The following is a 17,877-nucleotide window of genomic DNA, read 5'->3' as shown; positions in this document are numbered from 1 at the left end:
TTCACCCAACCTATTGCGGAAGGCTACCCGACGCGTTTGACCCAAGTTAAACAATTGAAAGGCAATGCTACCAAATACTAGTTGAGTGTATGTAAACTTCTGACCCACTGGGAATGTGACGAAAGAAATAAAAGCTGAAATAAATCATTCTCTCTACTATTATTCTGACATTTCACATTCTGAAAATAAAGTGGTGATCCTAACTGACCTAAAACAGGGAATTTTTACTAGGATTAAATGTCAGGAATTGTGAAACTGAGTTTAAATGTACAGTGAGGGAAAAAAAGTATTTGATCCCCTGCAAATCATTTTATAACATTTTTTACATGCATTTTTCTGGATTTTTTTGTTGTTTTTCTGTCTCTCACTGTTCAAATAAACCTACGATTAAAATTATAGACTGATCATTTCTTTGTAAGTGGGCAAACTTAAAAAATCAGCAGGGGATCAAATACTTTTTTCCCCCACTGTAGTTGGCTAAGGTGTATGTAAACTTCCGACTTCAAATGTATATATATATACTGCTCAGAAAAATAAAGGGAACACTAAAATAACACATCCTAGATCTGAATGAATGAAATAATCTTATTAAATACTTTTTTCTTTACATAGTTGAATGTGCTGACAACAAAACCACACAAAAATAATCAATGGAAATCCAATTTATCAACCCATGGAGGTCTGGATTTGGAGTCACACTCAAAATTAAAGTGGAAAACCACACTACAGGCTGCTCCAACTTTGATGTAATGTCCTTAAAACAAGTCAAAATGAGGCTCAGTAGTGTGTGTGGCCTCCACATGCCTGTATGACCTCCCTACAATGCCTGGGCATGTTCCTGATGAGGTGGAGGATGGTCTCCTGAGGGATCTCCTCCCAGACCTGGACTAAAGCATCCGCCAACTCCTGGACAGTCTGTGGTGCAACGTGGCGTTGGTGGATGGAGCGAGACATGATGTCCCAGATGTGCTCAATTGGATTCAGGTCTGGGGAACGGGCGGGCCAGTCCATAGCATCAATGCCTTCCTCTTGCAGGAACTGCTGACACACTCCAGCCACATGAGGTCTAGCATTGTCTTGCATTAGGAGGAACCCAGGGCCAACCGCACCAGCATATGGTCTCACAAGGGGTCTGAGGATCTCATCTCGGTACCTAATGGCAGTCAGGCTACCTCTGGCGAGCACATGGAGGGCTGTGTGGCCCCCCAAAGAAATGCCACCCCACACCATGACTGACCCACCGCCAAACCGGTAATGCTGGAGGATGTTGCAGGCAGCAGAACGTTCTCCACGGCGTCTCCAGACCCTGTCACGTCTGTCACATGTGCTCAGTGTGAACCTGCTTCATCTGTGAAGAGCACAGGGCGCCAGTGGCGAATTTGCCAATCTTGGTGTTCTCTGGAAAATGCCAAATGTCCTGCATGGTGTTGGGCTGTAAGCACAACCCCCACCTGTGGACGTCGGGCCCTCATACCACCCTCATGGAGTCTGTTTCTGACCGTTTGAGCAGACACATGCACATTTGTGGCCTGCTGGAGGTCATTTTGCAGGGCTCTGGCAGTGCTCCTCCTGCTCCTCCTTGCACAAAGGTGGAGGTAGCGGTCCTGCTGCTGGGTTGTTGCCCTCCTACGGCCTCCTCCACGTCTCCTGATGTACTGGCCTGTCTCCTGGTAGCGCCTCTATGCTCTGGACACTACGCTGACAGACACAGCAAACCTTCTTACCACAGCTCGCATTGATGTGCCATCCTGGCTGAGCTGCACTACCTGAGCCACTTGTGTGGGTTGTAGACTCCGTCTCATGCTACCACTAGAGTGAAAGCACCGCCAGCATTCAAAAGTGACCAAAACATCAGCCAGGAAGCATAAGAACTGAGAAGTGGTCTGTGGTCACCACCTGCCGAACCACTCCTTTATTGGGGGTGTCTTGCTAATTGCCTATAATTTCCACCTGTTGTCTATTCCATTTGCACAACAGCATGTGAAATGTATTGTCAATCAGTGTTGCTTCCTAAGTGGACAGTTTGATTTCACAGAAGTGTGATTGACTTGGAGTTGCATTGTGTTGTTTAAGTGTTCCCTTTATTTTTTTGAGCAGTGTATATAGCTTTCATTTCCAAAATGGTTTAGTGTGTCTGATACTTTCTCAGTTGATAATGACACCAAAAGCACATCCAGTCGACTGAAACATATCCATGTTAAAAACAGTCTCATAAAAACATGAAATATGGGCATAATCCCTGAGCGTTACATTTAAGGGCTGGATTCAATCCGTATTGTGGAAGTATCTAGGAAGATCTGCGTCAAAATGTAAAGGTAATTTTCGATTGAGCCGACATATGCAACGTTTACCGTGAATCTAGTATGCGGGAACATTGCCTTGAAATTGAAATCAAGCTATAACGCAGATCTTCTGCGATATCCTACTTCTGCGATAGGGATTTAATCTAGCCCTAAATCTTCTAGTAGCACCTAGGCATCTATGCTATGGTGTTTAAAAAGAACCCACTCTGACAACCCACTCTGTCTATGACCTTAGGTCACTGATAGATATGGGAAGGGGCTGGAAAGTTAACTTGAACTTAAGTTAAAATGTGACTCCTACCACAAGTGTCCACACAGCCTAAGATGTAGCACAATGTCGGACAGAGGTTAGTTCTGAGGCTTGCTCAGCATTGTTTTATTCCCGCCTTTTTTTTTATTTTGCCTTTTCCCGTTTGGTTGAGACGGACACAATGAACACTTCCTCTGGCTTTCTGCACCTCTTCCTGCTCATACACACTCATTTCCACATCTTTTACACACACACACACACACACACACACACACACACACACACACACACACACACACACACACACACACACACTGACCTCAACTCTGTAAAATCATTGAAACCCATTTGTGCTCCTGCTGTGTCAGACAGGAGGACACATGGCAACGACCCTGAATTTGTCAATCAGATATCGACCTGTGTGATGCATCACGACGCCATGGAAACCAACACAGGACCACTCACTCTCAGAGTTCAGATAAGAAAACGTTTTCTTCCCATATTCCTCAGATAAGAGAAACAGATGTTTTCCCAACGATTAAATGCTAAGCATTCTTTTAGAGTGAAAGACTAGTGTTCACTCTTGTGGCACAGTCTACAAAAGAAAATGGCCTCTCTTTTAAAAAGGAATGGCTAAGGAAATATAGAAACCAGCAACATCTAGGTTTGGTTAAGGCCATATTGCCTCTGTCACAGGTCCTTGGGGAGAATGGCAGTACATAGAAGCAGGAAGCAGTAGCCAACCTGGAGCTAAGCCCCCTGGGTAATGGAGTTCTATAACCATAAAGGCTCTTTTGGATTATGAAGCATCAATAAGGATTAAAGGGGCAATCTGCAGTTGCTACATACATTTTTGGACATATAAATTAATGATATGTACCCATTGATTCTTTACAATCCAAAATATAAGCTTGTTTTACTTCAATGTTTGTAAACAAAGTAAACGTAAACAAACGCTATATAGCCTCAAAAGAAGCATAACACTACATTTTGATATCATGGATGGTCATTTTTTGACAGTGGTTACATTTCTCCAGGCCCATCCCTTAGCTTTTAACCGAAACAGGGGCGGGAAGTACGCTTTCTTATTGTTTCAACTGCTAATTGCCTCTTTAAGGTACTAAAACGTATTTAACACACACAACATCAGTGAGACCACGAGGGAGTGAGGGACAGAAGGGGTACACAGAATATCCCAGAATAGGAAAGGATAACTCTGTAAAGGGAACTTTCCCGAGGGGGACATATGCCGTGTTCACGTCTTGTCGGAAACTCCGAAATGTCCTACTTGCTTACTCATTATAGAAAGATGGTACCCGAGTTTCCCACTTGGAAAATCAACCAATAGGAAGCTCTATGCAAATAACTTACGTTCATTTTGTCTCGTAGGTCCAGAGTTTCTAACATGAAGTGAATGCGGCAATAGAGTTATTTTTTTAACCATTTCGGTCTGAAGTCTCAATGTCAATATATACCAAGAAGAGCATAGAAGAGTAGTGGAGGATCACATTTCTTCCCCTTCTCTTTCTGTCTATTTCCTTTTCAGTCTCCTACTTCTTCTCCTTCTCCTCCTCTTCATCTCCAGGCTTCTGCTCGACGGACAGGAGCTCCTCGCTTTTGTGACGGCGTGTCATGCGGATGAGCATCATCATGCTGTCGGTCGTCTCGGAAAACGCATCTTTGTCATCCTCGGCGTGGGGATGTGCAGGGGGGATGGGGGAACGACGGTGCACCATCGGGGAGGGAGGAGGTATGGGGAGTCCAGAGGACTGGGGGGAGAGAGAGAGAGAGAGAGAGAACAAAGATTGATTTCAGACCCATTTTTTATCCATCCACAAAAAAGAGAGAGAGAGTAAGAGGTAGGGTGTGAGAAGGGAGAGTTGGGGACAGACACAGAGGTAGTTGTTTATGACACTAGGTGTGTGCATGTAAATGCATGTGTGTACTATTTACCTCAGTCTCAGTAGGTTTGTAGCCCTCTTTCAGCTTGGCAAAGGTGCCCTTAATGCCTGCCTGCTCTGTAACCACCAGGGCTGCTTTGAACAGCTTGGGAGTCTCTGGCCTGTCTGGGATCACCTCGGCAGTCTCCTTCACCTAGTGCACCAGGATGTCTGAGAGGTCCCTCTTATCCAGAATGAAGAGGTTAGCGAATCCGTGAGCCACCACGTTGGCCATGCGTCTGTTACCCCCGCCCCCTGCCAGCAAGCTGTCCAATCGGAGGACATGTATGGGTTATACGCCAAACAAACACTAAACACATGCTTCATGCTTAGAGACATGCTAAAGGCATAGCATGCACATTGTTGCATGCATGAGCGCTGAAACAGGTTCATTGGGATTGTGTACAATGTACAGCCCTTAGATATTCCAAAACATGATACTGTATATGAGGAAAAGATTTGGACCAGGGATTAAGGGGGAGCTCTCACCTGATTTCCCCAAACACAGAGCCGGCCCTGATTGTTACAAACACAGTTTTCAAATCAGGTCCTCCCACCACCTGAACCTCCCCCTGCTTGCTGATATACATCTCCCTGCCGATCTCACCCTGCCCACACGGGACACACAGCACATTATAACAGATCATAGCAAACACGCACAGGTACAATTAGAGGTATGGTTTACAAAGGGAGAATGGACCATGTGCAAGTGATTTAGGCTAAGCTTGGGGTAAAGCTGTGATGGGAGGGTGGAGGGCATCACTCCATTGGCCTACCTTTTTACAGACAAAGTCCCCAGGCAGGTATACCACAGACTTGAGCCTCATCAACATGTCAAATATCATCTGTCTGTCACAGCCCTGGAATAGAGAGAGAGCGAGAGAGAAAGAGAGAGAGAGAGAAAGGGGGTGGGGGGGGGGGGCAGATATAGAGGCAGGGAATAGAGAGACATGAAAGAGGGAGTTTAGTACAAATGGAGAAATAAAGAAAACACGAGAGAGAGAGAGAGAAGAAAGAGTACAGTATGTACTATTGAAGATTTGACAAAGATGAGGGCTGCAATGTCTGAGTTTCTGCATTAGACTCTTTCCCTCCCCTTACCTGGAACAGGGCCACTTTACTGACAATGTAGTAGTTAACATCCACAGCCATGTCCATCCACATCTTATCTGGCAGCTGGATCAACAGCTCCTGCTCGTCTGTAGGGAGAGAGAGACAGAGAGAGGGATAAAGGTAAGGAGGGAGACAGATGGACAGAGAGAAGAAGAGCGACAGGGGGATGGTGAGTGAGCAGATAGGTCCATAACAGAAACAGCCTATTTGTAACGTTTTCACATGCAGGACTTTCACAACATTCAGCCAACGTTCCTCACCCAGCATGCCCTGTGTCTTCCAGGTGTAGTCGTACCAGGTCTTCACTCGGTTCTGGACCTCTTTGGGGATGTGGTAGGAGGTCATGTACTTGATGGTGTTGCCCGGTAGTAGTTCTGTCCTGCTTTGGCAGCCCCCACCACATCTCTCATCTGGAACAACAGCAGAACAACAAGCCTTGTGTTCAGTAGGCATGAAATGGACGAACACGCTCAGAAACAAGAACATACTATCTGAGCCATCAAGAAACGCTTGTTTTCATTTTCTGTTTGAAAACATTTTTGCTACAGTGTGCCCTAATGAACCTACCTGACCAATCATGATGGAGAAAGCAAAGACGCCAACAAAGTAGTTGACGAGCTGGAATGTGATCTCGAACACGGTGGTGGGGTCCGGGAGACTACCGATTGTGATCAAGGTCTTTACAGCAAAGTAGTAACACCGGATATAACTGGGCACACAGACAGACAGAGGTACAGTATACACACAGATGTCAGACAAATACATGCACACACTCATCTGGGATAAATACACATTTTAAAGGTGACAGCAGAAGAGGACTTAGAAAAAGCTGTTTTGTATTGTGGTAATGTGGTTGGTATGAGGTTTTTGACTGTTTTGTGACTGTTTAGCGGTATTCTCCTCACCTGTTCCCTCTGCCGTCGTAGACCCACTTAGTGGACCCCAGCCCCTCATAGTCAGAACCCAAATAGAACAGACAGGCGTTGATGTGGAGAGAATACAACAGGTAGGAAGTGGTCAGGATCACTCTGAGAGAGAGGGAGAGAGAGAGAGAGGAGGGGGAATGAGAAAAAGTTATTTAAGCTCAGTAAGGGCTACAGCACCCTCTGCTGGCTAAATATGTGTATCGTGTTTTGAGTGTGTTTGCTTAGTGTTCTCTGCTGAATGTTTCGTGCTGAGCGAATGTCCTGTGTAGAGTATGTATGTGTGGTTGATGGTCAAAGTGTGTTCTATGTGTCTCTCTCTGGTACCTGTAGATGTAGGCTTTCTTCATTACTGCTTGCAAATGGTCGTTGAATTCAAAGAAAGCCATGTACTGAAACAGAGAGAGAGAGACAACAGAGGCATCAATAATCAATCACTAATCACTGAGATCTAAGCACTACAAAGAATGTACGTGTATGTGTCTGTACCTTCAGTAGGCGGGGGAATCTGAGGAGGGAGTTAACTCCAGTAAAGTAGTAAAATATCTCCATGGGGAACACACTGATACAATTCAGCTGAAAGACAAATAATTCCTTAACAAACCAACACTCCTTACGTCCATCTTAGAAATATAGAGTTACTTATCTACTAGCCTAGTCAACAAGGAGAAACGATGTAGCTTCAGTCTCACCTTGAATCGCTCTGTTGTCATGTAGTTGTCTCTCATGTCCTTTTTGTCACACTGTAGGAAAATATAAGAAATGAAAACATAATTTTGTTCCTTGTATCTATAAATATGTACATGTATGTCTGTATTAGAATTTTTTTCTGACTCTGTGTGTATGACTGTCTGTGTTGGCATACATTTTCTAGTACTACTTGCCAAAGAGGGCCTGTTTGTGTGAGGGCCTGTTTGTGTATATGTGAATCTCTGTATACGCATGTGCATATGTGATTGCCTACAGCATATATGAGTATCCAGATCCCCTTACCACAATATCTCCTCTGCGTACAAACTCCAGGCGGGGCTGAAAGACCAGGATGTCGGTGATGTAAATAAGGTCACAGGTGTAGTCCATTAACAGCCACAAGTAGATGTTGTCTGCAGTCTGGTAGGGGAAGGCCCAGCTCACAGGGATCAGCCACACGTTCCAGTTCCACGCCATCATCACAAAGAACAGCCACACCACGTAGACCAGGTCTACAGGGAGACAATAGGCACAAACAGAGCAGAGCAGAGTCAACTACAACGTGAATATAAAAACTCAGTGGGGGCTAAAATGCATATTATGATTTCATTACATTAGTATCAGGGCCGAAGATCAGGTTGGTAAAGATAGTTCATATTTTATTGTCAAGATCCAGAAGTGATATGAGACTGTAAGAGGCGCACTCATTCGCCAGTTGGTCAAGTCGGTAAAGTATTGTGTTTAGGAATGTATAATGGTACAGGGGTATATGGTAGTCATGTTGGTGAGGGATATTATCCACTATTATATAGTTTGGGTCCTGGATACTGATTGGCTGAAAGCCGTGGTATATTAGATTGTAGCAAATGGCAAATTATTTGTTTACTGTTCTAATTATGTTTATAATAGTGAAAAGGCACCTCTGGGGTTTGTAGCATATGGCTAATATACCACGGCTAAGGGCTGTATGCAGGCAATCCGCGTTGCGTCGTACCTAAGAACAGTCCTTAAACATGGTATATTGGCAATATACGACACTCCTAGTGCCTCATCGCTTAAATACAAAATGACTTGTTCACTGTATAATTACAGTGCCTTGCGAAAGTATTCACCCCCCTTGGCATTTTTCCTATTTTGTTGCCTTACAACCTGGAATTAAAATAGATTTTTGGAGGGTTTGTATCAGTTGATTTACACAACATGCCTACCACTTTGAAGATGCAAAAATATTTTTTATTGAGAAACAAACAAGAAATAAGACAAAAAAACTGAAAACTTGAGCATGCATAACTATTCACCCCCCAAGTCAATACTTTGTAAAGCACACCATTTGCAGCAATAACAGCTACAAGTCTCTTGGGATATGTCTCTATAAGCTTGGCACATCTAGCCACTGGGATTTTTGCCTATTCTTCAAGGCAAAACTGCTCCATCTCCTTCAAGTTGGATGCATTCCTGCTGGTGTACAGCAATCTTTAAGTCATACCACAGATTCTCAATTGGATTGAGGTCTGAGCTTTAAATAGGCCATTCCAAGACATTTAAATGTTTCCCCTTAAACCACTCAAGTGTTTCTTTAGCAGTATGCTTAGGGTCATTGTCCTACTGGAAGGTGAACCTCCGTCCCAGTCTCATATCTCTGGAAGACTGAAACAGGTTTCCCTCAAAAATGTCCCTGTATTTAGCGCCATCCATCATTCCTTCAATTCTGAACAGTTTCCCAGTCCTTGCCGATGAAAAACATCCCCACAGCATGATGCTGCCACCACCATGCTTCACTGTGGGGATGGTGTTCTCGGGGTGATGAGAGGTGTTGGGTTTGTGCCAGACAGTGTTTTCCTTGATGGCCAAAAAGCTCAATTTTAGTCTCATCTGACCAGAGTACCTTCTTCCATATGTTTGGGGAGTCTTTTGGCGAACACCAAACATGTTTGCTTATTTTTTTCTTTAAGCAATGGCTTTTTTCTGGCCACCTCCGTAAAGCCCAGCTCTGTAGAGTGTACGGCTTAAAGTGGTCCTATGGATAGATATTCCAATCTCCGCTGTGGAGCTTTGCAGCTCCTTCAGGGTTATCTTTGGTCTCTTTCTTGACTCTCTGATTAATGCCCTCCTTGCCTGGTCTGTGAGTTTTGGTGGGCGGCCCTCTCTTGGCAGGTTTGTTGTGGTGCCATATTCTTTCCATTTTTAATAATTGATTTAATGGTGCTCAGTGGGATGTTCAAAGTTTCTGATATTTTTTTATAACCTATCCCTGATCTGTAGTTCATCACAACTTTGTCCCTGACCTGTTTGGAGAGCTCCTTGGTCTTTATGATGCCGCTTGCTTGGTAGTGGTGTTGCAGACTCTGGGGCCTTTCAGAACAGGTGTATATATACTGAGATCATGTGACAGATCATGTGACACTTAGATTGCACACAAGTGGACTTTATTTAATTAATTATTTTACTTCTGAAGGTAATTGGTTGCAACAGATCTTATTTAGGGGCTTTGTAGCAAAGAAGATGAATACATATGCACGCACCACTTTCCGTTTGAATTTTAGTTTAGAATTTTTGGAAATAAGTTATTTTTTTCATTTCACTTCACCAATTTGGTCTATTTTGTGAATGTCCATTACATGAAATCCAAATAAAAATCCATTTAAATTACAGGTTGTAATGCAACAAAATAGGAAAAAACGGCAAGGGGGGTGGATACTTTTGCAAAGCACTGCATGTTGATAACCAGTTTATAATAGCAGTAATGCAGGGATTTGTGGTATATGGCCAATATACCACGGCTAAGGGGTGTACCAAGGCACTCCGCATTGCGATGTGCGATGTGCATAATGTGCGATGTGCATAAGAACACATATTGGCCATACCCAGTACCACACCTCCTCGGGCCTTAGTGCTTAAGTATAATGTCTTTTGGTATTTAAAACCTCTTAGGGCTAGGGGGCAGTATTTTCACAGCCGGATGAAAAACGTACCCAATTTAAACAGGTTACTACTCTGTCCCAGAAACTAGAATATGCATATTATTAGTAGATTTGGACAGAAAACACTCTGAAGTTTCTAAAACTGTTTGAATGGTGTCTGTGAGTATAACAGAACTCATATGGCAGGCCAATACCTGAGAAAAAGTCAAGCAGGAAGTGGAAAATCTGAGGTTGTAGTTTTTTCAAGTGATTGCCTTGACTGTATACAGTGACTTAGGGTTCATTTTGCACTTCCTAAAGCTTCCACTAGATGTCAGCAGTCTTTAAAACGGTGTTTGAAGATTCTATGGTGAATTTGAAGGGAATACCAGCTGTGGTAAACTGGTGTCCCATTATAAGGCATGGGCTCAAGTCACGCGCAATGACTTGGGAGCGAGCTGAGTTCATATTCACTCCTAAAGAGAACGGATAGGTCCGGTTGGAATTGTATTCAAGGTTTATGATAAAAACAACCTAAAGATTGATTCTATACATCGTTTGACATGTTTCTACAAACTGTAGTATAACTTTTTTGACTTTTCGTCTGGACTAAGTAAGCACGCGCGTAGTGGATTTGGATAGTGAACCTAACGCGCGAACAAAATTGATTATTTGGAAATAAATATGAACTTTATCGAGCATTTTTTGTGGAGCTGGGATTCCTGGGAGTGTCTTCTGAGGAAGATAATCAAAGGTAAGTGAATATTTATAATGTAATTTCTTAGTTTTATTGACTCCAAGATGGCGGGTTTCTGTTTGCTGTACTCAGATTATTGCAAATTGTGCTTTCGCCGTGAACCTTTTTTGAAATCTGACAAAGCGATTACATTTAGGAGAAGTGTATCTATAATTCTGTGCATAACACTTCTATATTGATCAATGTTTACGATGAGAATTTACGTACTGTGTGTGCTCATTGTGCTCATTCACCGGAGGGTTGGAGGGAAAACATTTCTCAACATTATGCGCCAATGTAAAATGCTGTTTTTGGATCTAAATATGAACTTTATCGAGCAAAACATACATGTATTTTGTAAGATAATGTCTTAGGAGTGTCATCTGATGAAGATCGTCAAAGGTTAGTGCTTCATTTAGCTGTGTTTTGGGTTTTTGTGATGCATCTAGTTGCTTGGAAAATGGCTGTGTGGTGTTTCTTGTGAAGTTTATGTCCTAACATAATCTAATTTTATGCTTTCGCCGTAAAGCCTTTTTGAAATCGTGGTTAGATTAACGAGAAGTTTATCTTTAAAATGGTGTAAAATAGTTGGTTGTTTGAGAAAATGGAATTATGAGATTTTAGCTGTTTTAAATTTGGCGCTCTGATTTTCCACTGGCTGTTGTCAAAATCAATCCCGGTAATGGGATGAGAATGGGAAGGGGTCACCAACAGGATAACTCACCAGTATAGGGGTTGATGCTGGAAGGGAAATGATAGTCCACTATGGTTTGAAGCCAACTAGGAAGTGGGGGCATTTTGGGAAGTTTGAGAATTTTGATTGGGTATCCATACAAGTCCCAGTACTCCTCCGCCTCTTCCTCCTCCACCGGGCCTGGGATGTCCTTCATATCCTCTTCTGGGGGCGGGGGAGGAGGGGGTGCCTTGGCTGGGACTGGGAGTCAAAAGTTATAGGTTATGTGAAAAAATGGGGTCAGGGTTGCATTTGTATATTTTAGAAAATCGAATGGCAATTGCGTATTTTGCTTGTCAAGGGTCAGGGTCACAGGTTAAAGGTCATGTTTAGTGGTAACCTATAGGCTTGGGGGCTGTCTTCCTCAGAGTCATCAGGGTCCATCAGTTTGTCCTTCTTGCGGACCATCCTAGCCTTAAACAGCTTGAACAGTGTAGTCACTGTCTCTTGGATATTCACACTGCCATCGCTGGCCGCTGATGCTGGACAATCCCTGCAGCATATGACATCATCAGTGAGCGTGTGTGTGTGTGTGTGTGTGCAAGTGTACATGCGTGTTTGCATCACAGGAGGTTTTTGGCACCCTAATTGGGGAGGACGGGCTCATAGTAATGGTATCAAATACATCAAACGCATGGTTTCCATAACGAGGGGACAAGATAAAAATTGTTCTGCCACTGAACAAGGCAGTTAACCCACTGTTCCTAGGCTGTCATTGTACATAAGAATTTGTTCTTAACTGACTTGCCTAGTAAAATGAAAGGTACAAATATATATGTTTGATTCCATTTACTCCGTTCCAGCCATTGTTAATAAGAGCTCTCCTCCGCTCGGCAGCCTCCACTGGTTTTGCATGCATGTTGTGCATTTGCCTGTGTGGCATCACTCACTCATCTTCCACAGTCAGGAGGCCGGTCTGCATCTCCAAGTCATCAACACCACAAACATCATCCTCTTCAGCACTTCTCTCTTCGACCAGTTGGAGCAAGCCACTGAGGGTAAGGCGATACAAGGTTAGGCAATAGGAGACAAAGAGAAAAGGGTAGGATAACTGCACAAACAAAGCTGCCATAACTTACTCTGTAGCCACAGCTTTGCTGAATGTGTGAGAAAAAGAGAGAGTAATATTAGGGTCATCCTAGGCAAATCACTATAGAGCAAGTCTGTACAGCTAAACTCAGTAAAAAAGAAAGGTCCCTTTTTCAGGACCCTGTCTTTCAAAGATAATTCATAAAAATCTCAATAACTTCACAGATCTTCATTGTCAAGGGTTTAAACACTGTTTCCCATGCTTGTTCAATGAACCATAAACAATTAATGAACATGCACCTGTGGAACGGTCGTTAAGACACTAACAGCTTAAAGACGGTAGGCAATTAAGGTCACAATTATGAAAACTTAGGACGCTAAAGAGGCCTTTCTACTGACTCTGAAAAACACCAAAAGAAAGATGCCCAGGGTCCCTGCTCATCTGCATGAACGTGCGTTAGGCATGCTGCAAGGAGGCATGAGGACTGCAGATGTGGCCCGGGCAATAAATTGCAATGTCCGTACTGTGAGACGCCTAAGACAGCACTACAGGGAGATAGGACGGACAGCTGATCGTCCTCGCAGTGGCAGACCACGTGTAACAACACCTGCACAGGATCGGTACATCCGAACATCACACCTGTGGGACAGGTACAGGATGGCAACAACAACTGCCCGAGTTACACCAGGAATGCACAATCCCTCCATCAGTGCTCAGACTGTCGGCAATAGGCTGAGCGAGGCTGGACTGAGGGCTTGTAGGCGTGTTGTAAGGCAGGTCCACACCAGACATCACCGGCAACAACGTCGCCTATGGGCACAAACCCACCGTCGCTGGACCAGACAGGACTGGCAAAAAGTGCTCTTCACTGACGAGTCGCGGTTTTGTCTCACCAGGGGTGATGGTCGGATTGACGTTTATCGTCGAAGGAATGAGCGTTACACCGAGGCCTGTACCCTGGAGCGGGATCGATTTGGAGGTGGAGGCTCCGTCATGGTCTGGGCGGTGTGTCACAGCATCATGGGACTGAGCTTGTTGTCATTGCAGGCAATCTCAACACTGTGCGTTACAGGGAAGACATCCTCCTCCCTCATGTGGTACCCTTCCTGCAGGCTTATCCTGATATGACCCTCCAGCATGACAATGCCACCAGCCATACTCCTCATTCTGTGCGTGATTTCCTGCAAGACAGGAATGTTAGTGATCTGCCATGGCCAGCGAAGAGCCCGGATCTCAATCCCATTGAGCACGTCTGGGACCTGTTGGATTGGAAGGTGAGGGCTAGGGCCATTCCCCCCCAGAAATGTCTGGGAACTTGCAGGTGCCTTGGCGGAAGAGTGGGGTAACATCTCACAGCAAGAACTGACAAATCTGGTGCAGTCCATGAGGAGGAGATGCACTGCAGTACTTAATGCAGCTAATGGCCACACCAGATACTGACTTACTTTTGATTTTGACCCCCCCTTTGTTCAGGGACACATTATTCAATTTCTGTTAGTCACATGTCTGTGGAACTTGTTCAGTGTATGTCTCAGTTGTTGAATCTTGTTATGTTCATACAAATATTTACACATGTTAAGTTTGTTGAAAATAAACACAGTTGACAGTGAGGGGACGTTTATTTTTTTACTAAGTTTACTATAATCATCAGATAGGTTTTTGAAGCAGCAGAGTGTATAGTCAGTTTACCTGTGCTTGGTCATGGGGACGAGAGGCACGGTCAGAGAGATGGACAGGGGGTCCTGGGAGGTGATGATCTGGGGGATGTTGAGACTCCCTCCATCCCTACGTCTCTGTCCACATCCTCTACTTTAACTGCTGGCAGCACATTGCCTCTGTCCTTACCAACGTTCTCTGAAGAACACAAAGTAGGATTCTAGAACTCTGATACACACCAACGTTCCAGAACTCTCTGAGGAATCCCTGACAGATTATTCTAGAACTCTAGAAAACTCACTCAAGAGCGTTCTGTTGATACACACCAACAACCCAGAACTATCAGATTAAAATTCTCGAAACAACACTTGAAAGCGTTCTAGAACTTTTGTAGGAAGACGAAAACATTCTAGAACCCATGGGGTTTGCTTAGCCCAGGGATAACTTGAGTACAACAGTAAAGAGGCTATTGTCAATTAACAGGTGACTTCCTCATGAGGCTGGTTGGGAGAGTGCCATGGGTGTCCAGAGCGGGCGTTGACTACTTTGAAGAGTCTCAAATGTGGAGTGTGTTTTGATTTGTTTGGCACTTTTTTGGTTGCTACAATGTAGAAAAAGTTTAAAAAAATTAATAAATAAAGAGGCTATTGTCATTGATGTGAAAGAACGACACAACACAACACAGCACGGCACAACACGACACAACACTGCACAACACAGAACAGCACGGCACAGGACATTTCACCCTTTAGATGGTTCAGTTCACCTTAGCAGTGGGTGGATGGCTGCTGCTCTTTGCGATGAAGCAGGGGGGACTGTAGAGAGCATGATGGCAGAGATGTGGAGGTCGGGGGTCAAGGGGTCAGGGGTGAGGATGGGGTCAGGAAGTCTCAGGATAGGTGAAACTTGATTTGGTGCTCTGAGGAGAAGGTTGATCTAATTTGACACTCATTTTATGAATCTAACTACAGGTCTGCAGGGAGGGGAATGCGTTTGGACAGGGGAAGGGAGTGCTACTCCTTGGAGGCATCTTCCTGGGGTTGGGGTTGGGACACTGTGTTTGGCTTAAGTCTGTTGAGGCAGTTGAGGATCATTTGGCAGTACTGTTGTGCCTGCTTGGGTAGCTCAGACATGTCATGTTTTAGCAGGGTTAGCTCTTCTGGCAGGGCGAGCATGGACAGTTTAGGAGGGGTCAGGTTGTTGTCGCGTAGCAACTGTGTGAGACTGTCGAGGCACTGGCAGGTGTGGGGGATATGCACAAGCAGGCTCCTGATTGGAGAGCAACTGGAGGCCACTGGGTGGAGACACGGTCAGACAGCCAAACAGATCAACACAATCGAGCAAAACTGGAAGTCATGATAAGATCGAAAATGTTAGAGTAGTAGTTAGTAGTAGTAGTTTTAATGTCTGGTAATTGTGCTGTCATATGAACTATATATACAACAGTATGTGGACACCCCTTCAAATTAGTCGATTCGGCCTTTTCAGCCATGCCCGTTGCTGACAGGTGTATAAAATCGAGCAATGGCCGTAATGAAGAGCTCAGTGACCTTCAACGTGGCACCATCATACAGTAGGATGTCACCTTTCCAACAATTCAGTTCGTCAGATTTCTGCCCTGCTAGAGCTGCCCTGGTCAACTGTCAACTATTGTGAAGTGGAAATGTCTAGGAGCAATAACAGCTCAGCCGTAATGTGGTAGGCAACACAAGCTCACAGAGCGGGACCATTGAGTGCTGAAGCGCGTAGCGTGTAAAATTGCCTGTCCTCGGTTTCACCACTCACTACCGAGTTCCAAACTGCCTCTGGAAGCAACATCAGCACAAGAACTGTTCGTCGGGAGCTTCATGAAATGGGTTTCCATGGCAGTTTGTTAAAAGCCCCTCCAACTGGTAATAACTAGTGGGAAGCTCATCTATCATCCCTGAGCTTCGACTTCTCCCACAAGCTGGACTCTGACATCACCTACTAAGGAAATTACCTCTAACAGCACTTTCGGCAACACATTTAATCTCATCAGTCACAATAGTGAAAAATATATATTTTGTATTTAACAGGTTCTACAGTAGTTAAAGTTGTACTTATTAACAAATAAGTCATATATTATGCATAACCAAGGTGTCTAATATGATTCAGAGAAGTTTCACATGATTTCTCAAAATGGTCAAAAGACCACAAGCGTAAATCTTCAAGGTATACTTTTACAGATGAATTTGGCACCAGAAGTCTGTATTCAACAGCTTCAAACATAATGGTTAAAGGGTGTAGTTCACATATGTGATTTCATTTTTAATACATTGAATCCATGGTGCTTGTGGTATATGACTATGTTAGTGGTCATATTCGCAACCAATGGGAAAGTACAGTGGCTCTAATTTATTATACAGTATATTTTTAATCATAGCAGATTATTTATTTTTTCAGAAGATTGAAGTTGAGTGGGTTATGGATATACTTGATCAAGATGCTCTTAAATATGATTTGACGATTATCCATTAACCTTTAAATATGTTTAAATCAGTGATTTTGACTGTAAAACGTCATATTTTGTAATTTTGGGGGGAATTGCCATTGGGGAATTACTACACTTTCAGCGCGCTTATAGGGCAGGACATTCAACAAGCACAGCACTTATACAAATCACTGATGATTGGCTGAGAGAAATTGATGATACAAATATTGTGGGGGCTGTTTTGTTAGACTTCAGTGTGGCTTTTTACATTATCGATCATAGTCTGCTGCTGTTAAAACATATGTATTATGGCTTTACACCCCTTGCTATACTGTGGATAAGAGGGTGTTACTTAATGGAAGCCTATCCAACATAATCCAGGTAGAATCAGGAATTCCCCAGGGCAGCTGTCTAGGCCCCTTACTTTTTTCAATCTTTACTAACAACATGCCACTGGCTTTGAGTAAAGCCAGTGTGTCTATGTTTGCGGATGACTCAACATTATACACGTCAGCTACTACAGAGACTAAAATGACTGCAACACTTAACAAAGAGCTGCAGTTAGTTTCATAATGGGAAGGAATAAGGAATAATTTAGTACTAAATATTTAAAAGAAATAAAAAAATGGAAAAGTGGTGCGTGCATATGTTTCCACCCCTTTGCTATGAAGCCCCTAAAAAAGATCTGGAGCAATCAATTACCTTCAGAAGTCACATAATTAGTTAAATAAAGTTCACCTGTGTGCAATCTAAGTGTCACATGATCTCAGTATATATACACCTGTTCTGAAAGGCCCAGAGTCTGCAGCACCACTAAACAAGGGGCACCACCAAGCAAGCGGCACTATGACGTCCAAGGTAAGCTTCGACCCAGCCTGAGGTCCTGAGTGCTCTGGAGCAAGTTTTCATCATGGATTTCTTCGTACTTTGCTCTGTTCATCTTTCCCACGATCCTGATTAGTCTCCCAGACCCTGCTGCTGAAAAACATCCTCGCAGCATGATGCTGCCACCACCATGCTTCACCATAGGGTTGGTGCTAGGTTTCCTCCAGAAGTGACACTTGGCATTCAGGCCAAAGAGTTTAATCTTGGTTTCATCAGACTAGAGAATCTTGTTTCTCATGGTCTGAGAGTCCTTCAGGTGCCTTTTG

General features: G+C 43.8%; 1 protein-coding gene across 1 annotated transcript; it reads right to left on the bottom strand.

Annotated features, from left to right (window-relative positions):
- Window positions 1–4,522: 4,522 nt before the first annotated feature.
- LOC106586980 (cyclic nucleotide-gated cation channel beta-1-like) lies at window positions 4,523–11,962 on the bottom strand. The gene is given in 14 exon segments (XM_014174768.2): window positions 4,523–4,759; window positions 4,983–5,101; window positions 5,270–5,353; window positions 5,595–5,692; window positions 5,867–5,968; window positions 5,971–6,016; window positions 6,174–6,315; window positions 6,512–6,634; window positions 6,857–6,921; window positions 7,019–7,105; window positions 7,222–7,272; window positions 7,523–7,731; window positions 11,580–11,789; window positions 11,929–11,962. Coding segments are annotated over 14 exon segments (1,482 nt in total). The 3' UTR covers window positions 4,523–4,647.
- Between the last annotated feature and the right edge of the window lie 5,915 nt (window positions 11,963–17,877).

The sequence above is a fragment of the Salmo salar genome, chromosome ssa26 (assembly GCF_905237065.1).
Source record: "Salmo salar chromosome ssa26, Ssal_v3.1, whole genome shotgun sequence".
In the NCBI taxonomy this organism is placed as follows: domain Eukaryota; kingdom Metazoa; phylum Chordata; class Actinopteri; order Salmoniformes; family Salmonidae; genus Salmo; species Salmo salar.
Note: the sequence above shows the minus strand (reverse complement) of the source record. Positions and strands in the feature narration are given on the sequence as shown.